This window comes from Ornithorhynchus anatinus, chromosome 9 (assembly GCF_004115215.2).
Source record: "Ornithorhynchus anatinus isolate Pmale09 chromosome 9, mOrnAna1.pri.v4, whole genome shotgun sequence".
In the NCBI taxonomy this organism is placed as follows: Eukaryota; Metazoa; Chordata; class Mammalia; order Monotremata; family Ornithorhynchidae; genus Ornithorhynchus; species Ornithorhynchus anatinus.
The window spans coordinates 6,273,982-6,286,611 of record NC_041736.1 but is presented as its reverse complement, the minus strand read 5'-3'; the positions used below and the strand labels follow the sequence as shown (position 1 = coordinate 6,286,611).

The 12,630-nt window shown below is 52.2% G+C and overlaps 1 protein-coding gene across 1 annotated transcript in view; it reads left to right on the top strand.

Moving 5' to 3' along the window:
* The window catches only part of NEB (nebulin), a 170,840-nt gene that overhangs the window by 138,666 nt on the left and 19,544 nt on the right, over window positions 1-12,630 (top strand). The window contains exons 138-155 of the mRNA XM_039913134.1: window positions 43-150; window positions 1,686-1,790; window positions 2,038-2,142; window positions 2,602-2,706; window positions 3,214-3,318; window positions 3,509-3,619; window positions 4,903-5,013; window positions 5,231-5,332; window positions 5,483-5,587; window positions 7,154-7,264; window positions 7,386-7,490; window positions 7,748-7,852; window positions 7,988-8,092; window positions 8,643-8,753; window positions 9,176-9,286; window positions 9,815-9,928; window positions 10,233-10,337; window positions 11,846-11,950. Coding sequence (XP_039769068.1) covers window positions 43-150; window positions 1,686-1,790; window positions 2,038-2,142; window positions 2,602-2,706; window positions 3,214-3,318; window positions 3,509-3,619; window positions 4,903-5,013; window positions 5,231-5,332; window positions 5,483-5,587; window positions 7,154-7,264; window positions 7,386-7,490; window positions 7,748-7,852; window positions 7,988-8,092; window positions 8,643-8,753; window positions 9,176-9,286; window positions 9,815-9,928; window positions 10,233-10,337; window positions 11,846-11,950 — 1,929 coding nt within the window. The remainder of the gene's footprint in view (window positions 1-42; window positions 151-1,685; window positions 1,791-2,037; window positions 2,143-2,601; window positions 2,707-3,213; window positions 3,319-3,508; window positions 3,620-4,902; window positions 5,014-5,230; window positions 5,333-5,482; window positions 5,588-7,153; window positions 7,265-7,385; window positions 7,491-7,747; window positions 7,853-7,987; window positions 8,093-8,642; window positions 8,754-9,175; window positions 9,287-9,814; window positions 9,929-10,232; window positions 10,338-11,845; window positions 11,951-12,630) is intronic.

The window sequence follows — 12,630 nt, the reverse complement described above, 5'->3', positions numbered from 1 at the left end:
CGTAAAGGCTGAAGCGCTGTCCTTCTTACCGTCCCCCTTCAGATCCTCTACAAGTTGGAATATAACAAGGCCAAGCCAAGAGGCTACACCATGATCCATGACACTCCGATGCTCCTCCATGTTCGCAAGGTTAAAGACCAAGTCAGTGATGTAAGTAGGTTGGGGCTTTGGGCTCATCTCCCAACTGTCATCTGTGTGGCCGGAACTGTCTTTGACTTCAGATGGACCCTCACTCAAATCTGTCAGGTTTTGTGGGCCTGTAAGAGGAGTCAATCCTACAGGTTGATGTTCTAATTACATGGGATCAAGGGAGGAATAAAATGGGTTTCATTTTCAGTCACCAGCTATGCAACACCCTGGACCTCGGGGTTTGTGTCCTGCGGTGAATGAATGAATCAATGGGATTGATTGAGTGCTTCCTGTGTGCAGAGCACTGTAGTAAGCACTTGGGAGAGTATAGTATAATAGGACAGAATTGGTAGACGTGTTCCCGGTCCACGACGAGCTTACAGTCTAGAGGGGGGACAGACGTTAATATAAATAAATTACGGATATGTACATAAGGGCCGTGGGGCTGACGGGGTGAATAAAGGAAGCAAATGAGGGGGATGTAGAAGGGAGTGGTAGAAGAGGAAATTGAGGGCTTAGGGAAGGCTTTTTGGAGGAGGTGTGTCTTCAATAAGGCTTTGAAGGCAGGGAGAGTAATTGTCAGATATGAAGAGGGAGGGCATTCTAGGCCAGAGGCGGAATGTGGATGAGAGGTCGCTGACGAGATAGAGATACGGTGAATAGGAATAGGTTGGCACGAATTAAGATAAAGGATTCCTGGGTGAGAGATTTGAGTTTGTTTTTAGGCGGTCCAGACCGCTACCCAGCAGAAAGAATTCCTGGGGAAGGATAGGGGAAAGGACGAATGGTTTTCCCTGGGGAATGAGGCGAGCGAGCGAGATGCCGGCGATCTGACTTATGGTGCAGGCTGCTCCTGCTTGAATTAACCGGGTGGCCCAGTGGTCCTTCCAGCCCTGTCAGTCTGTGATAACAACCCCTCCACACCGCTCAACTGTGTTTAGGCATGAGGGCGGACTGAGGAGAGATTACTTCTTCTTTTATTAGAAAGATCGGGCTCATCCACCGGTGGGAACCAGGGGCAGGAGTGAAGTCATTTTCTCCTGGTTGGGTGAGGGGGGGAAGAGAAGAGACGGGGAGATATCCCACCCCTTCCCCAATTAAGAATTAGTAAATCAGCCCTTTCCTGGGCATTAGATCAGTGGGGCAGGAGTCTGGTTCAGCTACCCAACCGTCCCCTGAGGCTCTGGTGGCATTCGCGGCATGAAAAGCCTCATCTTTCAATTCCAATGATGAGACAGGCTCAGTTTACCCTGGACCGTAGAGGTTATTGTTCCACACGGAAGCTGGTGACAGTAAACTTCCAGGTCTTTGTGCCAGGGTATCGTCTCACGAAAAAAGCTTGGCCATATTTGCTCCTGCGGGAAGTGGGGGCCTCGTCCCTCGAGTCTCATCCCAAAGACCCCAGCTGGTTCCTTTCATTGGCAGTGACCATTTGGGACTTTAAATAGGACATATATGCTAGGTTTAAGCTATCTGATCTTCTTTTCAGTGATCCTCCAAAATCTTGATTTTTTTTTTTCCATTAAGAATCCTGCTAACTGTACTTCCTTCTGCAGCTGAAATACAAAGAAATTTACGAAAGGAACAAATCGAACTGTACTATCAAACCGGAAGCCGTGCACATAAAGGCAGCCAAGGAGGCCTACAAAGTCAACAGTAATGTAAGTGCCAGGTCTTCTCTGTTGATCCTGGGCCGTGTGCATGAACATGCAGGCCTGGGATTCTCCTTAGTCTTCTTTTCAATTAATTAGCCGATGGTATCGAGTGCTTACCGTGTGCAGAGTGCTGTACTAGAGCTTGGGAAGGGAATGGTGACTGGGTAGCGGCCCAGCGGAGACCGGTTCCCTGTGGTCGGCCTGTGTTCAGGCACCTCGGTGAAGAGGGCCCTTTCTGTTTCATTTAAAACAGCTGGATTACAAGAAGCAATACGAAGCCACCAAAGCTCACTGGAGGTGGATCGCCGACCGACCTGACTTCCTGCAAGCGGCCAAGTCGTCCTTGCAACAAAGCGATGTAAGGAAAACCGCAAGCACCCCGGACTCTGCACTCACGACTGGGTTAAGTCCTCTTGAAGCGGCAAAGAAAAACCCAACCTTTTTATTGACTCTGGTGGCTTCTTCATAGTCTGCCCTTCCCCCTACCTCCTCAGGCACGATACAGGGTAAAAGAGTTGGGGCGATGTTAAGTAGAGTGGTAACTTATGGGCACAGGTGCCAGTTCTGCTCGTGCCACAAACTTCAGACACCTCTGTTGGGCGGCTGGGAGGTAGGAGAGGTGGGAACGGGAGGGAGTCAGTGATGGCGAGCCCCTGGCCTGAGTGTTAGAAATCCTACCATTCCTAAATTGGAAATTTGAAATGAGGAAGAAGCTGAGTTTTTAATGTCAAATAAGAATTAGTCTCTATTTTCCGCCTCCTGATCCACGTTGCCATGGTCATTTCTTCACCATTTTCCCTCTACTCTTCTGCCTCAGTTTGAATACAAGCTCGACCGTGAGTTCCTGAAGGGTTGTAAGCTGTCGGTCACCGATGACAAGGACATGGTGCTGGCTCTCAGGAATTCTTTAATAGAGAGTGATGTAAGTGTTTTCCCACCCCTGGCTCTGAACCCCAGTTTGACGCCCTCCGGCCGACTCTTCTCCTCACCCTCCCTGGTGGGCTCAGGAGACACAGGCCCACAGGGCGTTGGGGAGGCTGGACCGAGACCCCATCTTTGTTAAAGCTCACACCCACAATGTCCTGGGTTTTAGGAACCGTGCAAGTAACTCTGTCCCTTTTGGCAAGGCAGAGGGTTCTCAGTTTACTCAATTGCACTTTCTTTAGGCTATATCACACTCCTATAGGTTTATGACTGGGACGCAAAAAAGGCACCCACAAGGTGATGCTAGAATCACACAGTGAAAGTTGCTTCTCATGTCCACCCCACAAAGCACCGCCTTTGAGCTTTGGAAACATGGAATTGTGCAGTGAGGCCTTGCGGGGCCCTCCCGGTTTCCCACAGAATCTCATTTTCCTCCGCTTCCCTGGCACTTGGGATCTCTGGAAGCCGACCACCCCGGATCACTGAATTGCCTTTCTCTCTGCAGCTGAAGTACAAGGAGAAACATGTCAAGGAACGAGGAACCTGCCAGGCCGTACCCGACACCCCTCAGATCCTCCTGGCGAAGACGGTCAGCTCCCTGGTGTCTGAGGTAATAACTGCCGCTCTCTGCTCCGATCCCCCGGAGGCCTCGGCCTGCACTCGGCGGCCCTGCCCCTCTTCCCCCCAGCTCGGTCCCGTGAGGGCCGAGGCTGGCCTTCGGCCCCCGACCCCCACATCTGCTTGAGGGCCGGGTCCCCCGTGTCCGGGTGGTAAGAACCGCGCCTTCGGTGTGTTCCCAGAACAAGTACAAGGACTACGTGAAGAAGCACCTGGCTCAGGGCTCGTACACCACCCTCCCCGAAACCCGGGACACGGTTCACGTCAAGGAAGTAACCAAGAACGTCAGTGAAGTAAGTGCCGGGAACCGGCCAGAGAGGAACCTCCCGCTCCTCTGCAGCCGTCGACGTGCTGGGAGACCATCACGGAGCTCTCAGAGGCACGGCCACCCGAGAGGAGGGGCCGAAGGCATCCTCGGCGGCCGGCCAGTAGCCGCTCAGGCGGGAGCCTCGCCCTCGGAGCCCGGTCAGATGAAATTGCTTGGCTAGCTGCATTTAGCCCGTGAACCTCAACATGCCTGGCTTTTCTGCAGGCCCATGAGGCAGTGGCTCATTTAAAGAGCCCAGAGCATTTTCTCTCCATATTCATAGTAATAATGATGAGGATGGTATTAAAAGCTTACTGTGCTCTAAGCACTGGGGAAGATACAGGTAATCAGAACAGACACAGTCCCTGTCCACCATAGGGCCCGTAGTTAAAAAGAGGAGATCAGCGGTATTTTATTTCCACTTTACAGATAAGAAAACTGAGGCACAGACAGGTTAAGTGACTGGCCCAAGGGCACACAGCAGGCTAGTGGCCGAACCAGGATTTAAACCCAGGTCTCGTGATTTCTATTCCTGTGTTCTTTCCGTTAGGGCCCGCTGCCTCTGGGTCAGCAGCAAGATCTAGGAAAGCAGAGCTTACCTCTGCAGGGTAACTTCAGGAAAGACCTGCAAATGCCTGCCCTCTGCCAGATGGGTGCTATCAGAGAAGAAGGTCTAGTGGAAAGAGCACGAGCCTGGGAGTCAGAGGACCTGAGTTCTGATCCTGGCTCTGTCGATTATTTGCTGTGTGACTTTGTGCAAGTCACTTCACTTCTCTGGGACTCAGTCCGTGTTTTGTAAAATGGTTCCCTAAACTGTAAATACTGGTGCTTCCTCCTACTTAGACTGTAAGGCAGTCTAAGGGCAGGGCATACAGGGCAGGGACTGCCTCTGACCTAATTAACTTCTACCTACCCCAAAGCTTAAGACAGTTTTCAACCCCCTAGTAAGCGCTTAACAAATACCATAAAAAAGTATTTAAAAACTGCCCCTGTTCTCTGAAGAAGCCAGGGGAGGTAGATTGGAAGCTTCTGTTTCTCTCAGGTTCTCTAAGGATCAAGATGGTGTTCCCAGTGTTGGGGATTCTCCCCGCCCGGGGCTCAGGCGGGCAACCCACTGTCCCATCATCAACCTGTTGGACTGTGACTCCCCAGAGTCCCCACAGTCCAACACTTTCAGCCCTAACCCTGCTCTGCTGTCTCCCACTGAGCAGAGCGGGGAAATATGAGGGACCGCCCGAGACCCCCGTTTTCTCTTTCTACCCCCCTCAGACCAACTACAAAAAGAAGTTCGTGAAGGAGAAAGGAAAATCTAATTACTCGATCATGCTGGAGCCACCGGAAGTGAAACACGCCATGGAAGTTGCGAAGAACCAGAGCAACGTGAGTTTTCCCCCCATCACGACCTTTACCTCAGAGAGGGCCGGGCCCGGAGGACCAGGAAGAGCCCACGCATGGCTAACTGGCTCAAGGAGCTCATTCACCTTCTGGGAGCTTTCTCTCATTGTGCTCTGCCATCTTTCTCTTGAGGAGAAGGGTATTTGAAATGTGAAAAGGGATCGTAGATGTGTCTTCTGACGAAAGTCTTCCTGGTTCCCAGGTTGCGTACAAAAAAGATGCCAAGGAAAATCTGCACTACACTACAGTGGCAGAGCGTCCGGACATCAAGAAAGCCACCCAGACGTCCAAGCTGGTCAGTGAGGTGAGTGACTTGGTCTCCCTTCCCTTCTGCTATCGGATGGAGCACTTCGGGGTCGCTTCACTAGGGTCTCAACTAGGTCAGTGAGCCTCCCAGCTGCTGGCGTAGAAGCTGTTGTCTCCCCTAAGCCAGGTCTGGTTCTTCCCTGCCCAGGTGGAGTACAGAGCCAAGCACCGCAAGGAAGGAAGTCACGGGCTGAGCATGCTCGGTCGTCCAGACATTGAACTTGCCAAGAAAGTGTCCAAACTGACTAGCCAGGTAAGAACGAGAGTCCTGTGGGATCTCTGAGTTACAGACCATGAAAACACCTCAGAAATCTTACTCTGTGGGTTAGATGTGGGGGGTGGGGGCTTTGCATATGTATATGATCCTTAATTTTTCTAAAACTTTTAATTAGAAAAAATGTATAGGCAGTGTCCTCACAGGCGAAGGGAATTAAAGCAGCAGTTTCTGTGATTAGAGAGTCAGGGGGATAAATAGTAATAATAATGTTGGTACTTGTTAAGCGCTTACTATGTGCAGAGCACTGTTCTAAGCGCTGGGGTAGATACAGGGTAATCAGGTGTCCCACATGAGGCTCACAGTCTTAATCCCCATTTTACAGATGAAGTAACTGAGGCCCAGAGAAGTGAAGTGACTTGCCCCCAGTCACACAGCTGACAAGTGGCAGAGCCGGGATTCAAACTCATGACCTCTGACTCCCAAGCCCGGGCTCTTTCCACTGAGCCACGCTGCTTCTGTGCTTCGTGACTGTAGTATTTTCTCAGTGCCCAGTTCCTCGGGCCGTGGGGTTTTTAAGGGTCCGTATCCAGCCTGATTTAGGGTGTGTGCTGGGTGCTGGTGAGAGAATACCTGGTAGAACTGAGGATAATAATAATGTTGGTATTTGTTAAGCGCTTACTATGTGCCGAGCACTGTTCTAAGCGCTGGGGTAGACATAGGGGAATCAGGTTGTCCCACGTGGGGCTCACAGTCTTAATCCCCATTTTACAGATGAGGGAACTGAGGCCCAGAGAAGTTAAGTGACTTGCCCACAGTCACACAGCCGACAAGTGGCAGAGCTGGGATTCGAACTCATGAGCCCTGACTCCAAAGCCCGTGCTCTTTCCACTGAGCCACGCTGCTTCTCCAGCGTGGATGGGGACGTGAGGCGTAGAAATTGTCTTACTTTGCCCTCCACTGCCAGGCTGCCTTGCTCTGGTCTCACTGGAATAATTCCCCTGCACAGACTGGTCAGTCTTCCCCCTCCCACCACCTACTGTGGTTTGTTCCAAAGGAGGTCCCGGGATCCAGGCTGGGCCCTGGCGGTCAGTGCTACCACGGCAAACCCACTCCCTTAGAGCTTAACTGGAAGTCCTGAAATGGCTGGGAATTCAGACACAGCAAATCAAGTAACTAAGACGGTAAGCCCGTCAAAGGGCAGGGACTGTGTCTATCTGTTACCGATTTGTACAATCCAAGCGCTTAGTACAGTGCTGTGCACTTAGTAAGCGCTCAATAAATACTACTGAATGAATGAATGAAACTTCTTGGAAACTGGAAATGGAATAACAGAATTAGGAACATCATCCTCTCTGCTTTGGCCATTTTGCCCACCGGGAGCATAGCGCTGCATCTCAGGACCCGCCCAGGGTAAGAAAAGAATTGAACTCGTGTCAGACCAACTCCAGGCATGGCCCAGAGAATTCTAGCTCTCGTCATTGATGTCTCTTTCCCTCTCACTTGCTCTATCCCCCCCCCCCCCCTCCTTTCATCTTTGTCCAGCCCCAACCCTCGGGCAGGTGGGGGTTCTGGAATAATCGAGGTGTCTATCTTTGGTGCTAGGTTAAATACCGAGAGAACTTCGACAAAGAGAAGGGCAAGACGTGCAAGTTCAACCCCAAGGACAGCCAGCTCTACAAGACCATGAAGGATGCCAGTAACTTGGCCAGTGAGGTATGAAAGCGTGTGGAGAATGGCATTTGCCCTGGAGTGGGGGGTGCTGGCCCAACACCCCACTGGGAGAGCAGACTCTGCCTCCTGAGATCTCTCCTTGCCCCCCGCCTTGGTCTTGCAGGTCAAATATAAGGCGGATCTCAAGAAACTTCACAAACCGGTGACTGATATGAAGGAATCCCTGCAGATGAATCACGTTCTGAGCACCAGCCAGCTTGCCAGTTCTGTAAGATCACTTCCCGGGCCGACCCCCGGGCTCTCACTCCCTGGGCCGGTCCGGGCCCCTCGCTCTCTAAGCCGGTCCCAGAGTTTTGCGGTTTGGGCCCCTTGATCCCCGCGCCGGTCCCAGGCCTCCAGCTCCGATACTGGTCTGGTTGTGTTTTTATTTTAACTTGAGGCGCTGCAAATATCTGAAATGGCTAGAGGGAGGGAATCGGTTGGGATTTCCCTGCCTGAAGTGTATCTTGGCATCCTCCCCCTCAGTACCAGTACAAGAAGAAATACGAGAAGAGCAAAGGTCACTACCACACGATACCTGATAATCTGGAACAGCTTCATCTGAAAGAGGCCACAGAACTACAGAGCCAAGTAAGCAGATCGGAGGCATCCCTCTCCCCCGTCCCCCCTCCGCTCCCTCAACCGGGGGGATCTGTTCCCTGAGACCTCGGGCCAGAAGTGACATTCCCCTATAGAGCCTGCCTTAACCCAGCTTTCTACCGTCAGGTGAAGTACAAAGAAAAGTATGAGAAGGAGCGCGGGAAGCCCATGTTGGACTTCGAGACCCCAACGTACATCACTGCCAAGGAATCCCAGCAGATGCAGAGTGGGGTAAGACTCCCAAGCCGTTCGCCTGGCAGTTGGGTCACGGGACCACCGACACCCTCGCTCCAGAGTCGAGTTTTTCCTGGCAGCTCTTCCACACCACCGTAAAGGGAAACAGACGCTAAGTGGCAAGAGCGCTATAATCTGGCTCCGGGACCCGGTGTGAGAGCTGTCCGAGGGCTAGGGCCAGAGCCGTCCGGGGTGACGCTTAATAAACTAGATTATGGTCCTAGATTCTGTAATTTCCAGAAGCAGAATCCAGATGTTCCTGTGCAACCCCTGGGGCTCTCTTTCTTGCCTGCAGGCGGAGAAGGAACTGTTTGTATTTTTGGTACCTCCAAGAGCAGTTTCTCTAAAGCCTCACTGGTCCTCCAGTACAGTGAAAAACCCACCCATGTTGGAACCATCCAGCAGAAACACTGCATGGTTGGTCCCGGTAGAGCCAGAGAGTTTATTCTTGGTTTAGTGCTTTTCCTTCCCTGTGCAGAGAACAAATGCAAGAACTATTTACCTCTTTACCTCCTTTTTTAATTTTTTACCTTCCTGCTCTCTGTAGAAAGAATACAGGAAGGATTATGAAGAATCCATTAAAGGCAGAAACCTTACAGGCCTGGAGATCACTCCGTCCTTATTACACGTCAAATACGCCACCAAGATAGCGAGCGAGGTAATGCTGTTGACTGTTTGTCTCCCCCGCCCTCGAATCGGTCCCCCCTTTCCATGGGGGCTCTTGACCAAAATCGTCGCCGGTTAATTTGTCGTGTTCAGGATCGAGGTTTCCCGGGTTTTGGCTCCACCACCCGGTTGTATCACCCAGGCCTTTCCTTCGGATTACCTCAGGGCATTCCCTGTCAGTGGGTTCAATGTTTCATCTCCCCTTACAATTTCCCATCTTTTTCCCTTGGAACCAAAAAGTGGGGAAGTAAAGCTGACTCTGCGACATGGCCCACATCTTAAAAAGTTCTAGGCAGTTCCAGTTTCATTTGCTAAAACAAAGGATGGCTCACTTTGGGTTTCCTAAGAGGAGAAATAAGAGGCGTATGCTAAGGCTGATGGGCTGTTTTTTGGGTGTGATTTTTGACTCCCTAGAAAGAGTACAGGAGAGACTTGGAGGAGAGCATCCGAGGGAAGGGGCTCACGGAAATGGAGGACACGCCGGACATGCTAAGAGCCAAGAACGCCACTCAGATCCTGAACGAGGTAGGACGGAGAGCCGGCCGGCCCCGATTCTTGTAGGAGGTTATGCTCACCTGGTGAGTCAGACCGACGCTCCTCCCAGCTCGAGGGGTGTCCCACGTGGAATGAGTGAAATGTACCACCCACAGAGCTGCCTTTCTTGTCGTCCGACCGTCTGAACCTTTTCTTCACTTGGGATTCGCTGTGCTGCACAGCAGATGGCCTCGTCCATGGTCTTTGTCATAGGAGGCTGGGTTTACCCCTGGGGGTAGTCCCATGAGGTCCATTTACCGGGCTGACCAGGCCGAGCCAGAAAGACTTGTGACTGAGTCCTTGCCAGGGAGGGTGGGGCCGGGCTGGAAGACTGTCACGGTCCAACTGAGCAGGGGGTTCTTCGAACACCAGTAGAAAGGGGCAGAGCTAAGTGTGAAAGGACCTGGGGACCGCCCCCACTCTCTCCTCTGGCCGTGATATGTGCCCTTTGTGGCTTATAAAGAAATTCGTCTGGAATTTCTGGGGCCCGCACTCTAAAATGGTTATTTTCATCCACAGAAAGAGTACAAGAGGGGACTGGAGCTAGAAATCAAAGGGAAAGGCCTGAACGCCATGGCGAACGAAACCCCGGATTTCATGCGAGCCAAGAACGCTACCGACATTGCCAGCCAGGTGAGGGTCCTTCCACCTCCTCCTCTGCGGCCGCTGAGGCCACCGTCAGAGTCAGAATCCTGGGCCGGATGGACCCCCGGTCTGATCGGCTGATGGCGGTCCCTTTGGTCAGATGTATTTCAAGAACTGCCGGTGCTCAGGGCGGGCAGGCAGCAGCCTGGCAGATAGAAGGCTCTCCCGAACCGTGAGGAATGTTAATCCCCTTCTCCCGGCCAAGAGTGGGGTCAGTTCCTGAGTCAGCCCCGAGAACCGAGCCTCGGAAGGTTGCCGACCCTCAGCCTTCTGCTCTGCTCCTTTTTAACAGATTAAATATAAGCATTCTGCAGAAATGGAAAAGGCCAACTTCACCTCCGTGGTGGATACTCCGGAGATCATTCACGCTCAGCAGGTCAAGAACCTCTCAAGCAAGGTAAGGACGTCTCAGAGACCCGGGATCAGCCGTTGTGCTGATCAGTCGGGACACGGCACCTCCCCTCGGTTTTCACCTGTAATCTCAGAGATGATCTTTGTGCTCAGATCCTTCAAACAACACAAGTCACAGAAGCACCCGGCCTGGGCTCAAGTGCCCCAGCTTTCCCCTCCTTTCCCTCCCTCCTCCACCCGGGGCCTGTCCCCGTCCTTTTCCCCAGTCGGACTCCCTCGCCAAGGACCGACAATGCTGCCTTTCTCTTCCCTGCTTGTCCTTTTGCCTCCTACTTCCCCGGGTCCCTGCCCGCCTCCCTTCCCACTGCTCTTCCTCCTCCTTTCCTCCCTTTTGATTCTGCCTCTCCCAGCGTCCAGCCAGGCCCTTCCTGGGACACCCTCTCTGAGTCACCCAGTAGGTTCTCAGGGTGGGTGACTTGGGTGGCGTCAACTCGTGCACATGTACAGAGTTATTTAAAAACACTAAGGGTGGGGAGGGTGTCGATGTAGTTAAGGGTGGGATGAAAACGGGAGTGGGAAGGAAGGGGCCCCTTCTTTCCCGGTTCTACAGAAGAACAAGCCATGGCAGGCGTGATTGCGGGCCTTTGCAGGATCGTCCCCTTTAGGATTTTTCCTTTCTCTTTTTGCTCCCCTGGGTTGATTGATTTCATGATTGATTTCATGGTGAAATTCCTCACTCATGGTTGGAGGACTTAGGGCTTGAGCACTCTCATTGACCAATTCCTCTCTGAGGCTAAGGAGAGGAAGGCTGGGGAGAAACTCGTGTGATCCACTTCTGGCTCCAGATGATGACAGGGCGGCTTGAAGTGTTTTAGATTCGGGCTTTTGCCTTTGGGGATTAAGGCCTTCTCAGAGGCTGTGAGTCTTTAGGCTCAGCAGCCGCTGAGGGCATAATAATCGTGAATTTATTTTGCAATTTTATCTTTCCGAAGTGCTTTCATCTCAGCTTTTAATTTTCCTCTCACAATAGCTCCGTAAGGTAAAAAATATATTTAAGCGTTGAGTATGTGCCAGGCACTGTATGAGCAGATCAGGTTGGACACAGTAGGTTGAGTCCCATTTTACAGATAATAATAACGTTGGTATTTGTTAAGCACTTACTATGTGCAGAGCACTGGTCTAAACGCTGGGGTAGATACAGAGTAATTAGGTTGTCCCATATGGGGCTCACAGTCTTCATCCCCATTTTACAGATGAGGTCACTGAGGCACAGAGAAGTTAAGTCACTTGCCTACAGTCACACAACTAAGTGAAAGAGCCGGGATTCGAACCCATGACCTCTGACTGCCAAGCCCATGCTCTTTCCACTGAACCACGCTGCTTCTCAACTCAGATAAGGAAACTGAGGCTCGGGGAGATCAAGTGGCTTGCCCAAGGTCAGCCATGGGCCGGGGGCAGAACTGAGAACCGAGGTCTCCCGGTATCCAGACTGATGATCTTGCCGCTAGGCCACGCTGCCTCTCATGCTCGGTTTTTCTCTGAATATGTCATCAGAAAAAATACAAGGAAGAAGCTGAAAAGTCCATGTCGTATTACGAGACGGTCCTGGACACGCCGGAGATGCAGAGGGTCCGGGAGAACCAGAAGAACTTCAGCATCGTATGTATCCGGTCCATTCCCGGCTCGGCCTCCCCTCCACTACCCTTCCCAGGCCTCTTAATCCAAATGCAGGGACGTTGGGGGGCCGCCCAGAGCGGGACGAGGGACAAGTGGGTGGGCCCTTTGTTCCCAGTTCAGTTGCGTGGGCCAAATGGGAGCTGTCAGAATGAGATCCCTAGGGAAAATGGGTAGCATCCTCTTCCTGGGACAGTATTTATAAAATCAATTTAGCCAATCATCTTCTCCCAACTCTAGGCTGTGACCCCCCAGGTCTTGATGAATTTCGTCTGTTCCTGAAGACCTGCGGGAGGGTGATGGCCTTGGAGGACGACAGGCTGTTTCTTTATATCAATGTCTGTTTCCCCCTCTAGACTCTAAGCTTGTTGTGGCCAGGCAATGTGTCCGTTTATTGTCGTAGTGTACTCTGCAGAGCACTTAGTACAGTGTTTTGCGCACAGTAAGCTCTCAATAAATACGATTGAACGAATGAATAAAAGGGGAGGCGATGGGCCGTGGAGACGGCAGCGGGAGGGAGAGGTCGGTGCGGGCGACAGGCCGTGGAGGCTATTGGTGAGGCCCCACATCGAGGCCGCCCGGCATCCAGGTAAGGGGCAGCCTCCGCCACGTTCTCTCCCGACCCTCCGACTGACCACGCTCTCCCACGAGCGTCCTGCCCGGCC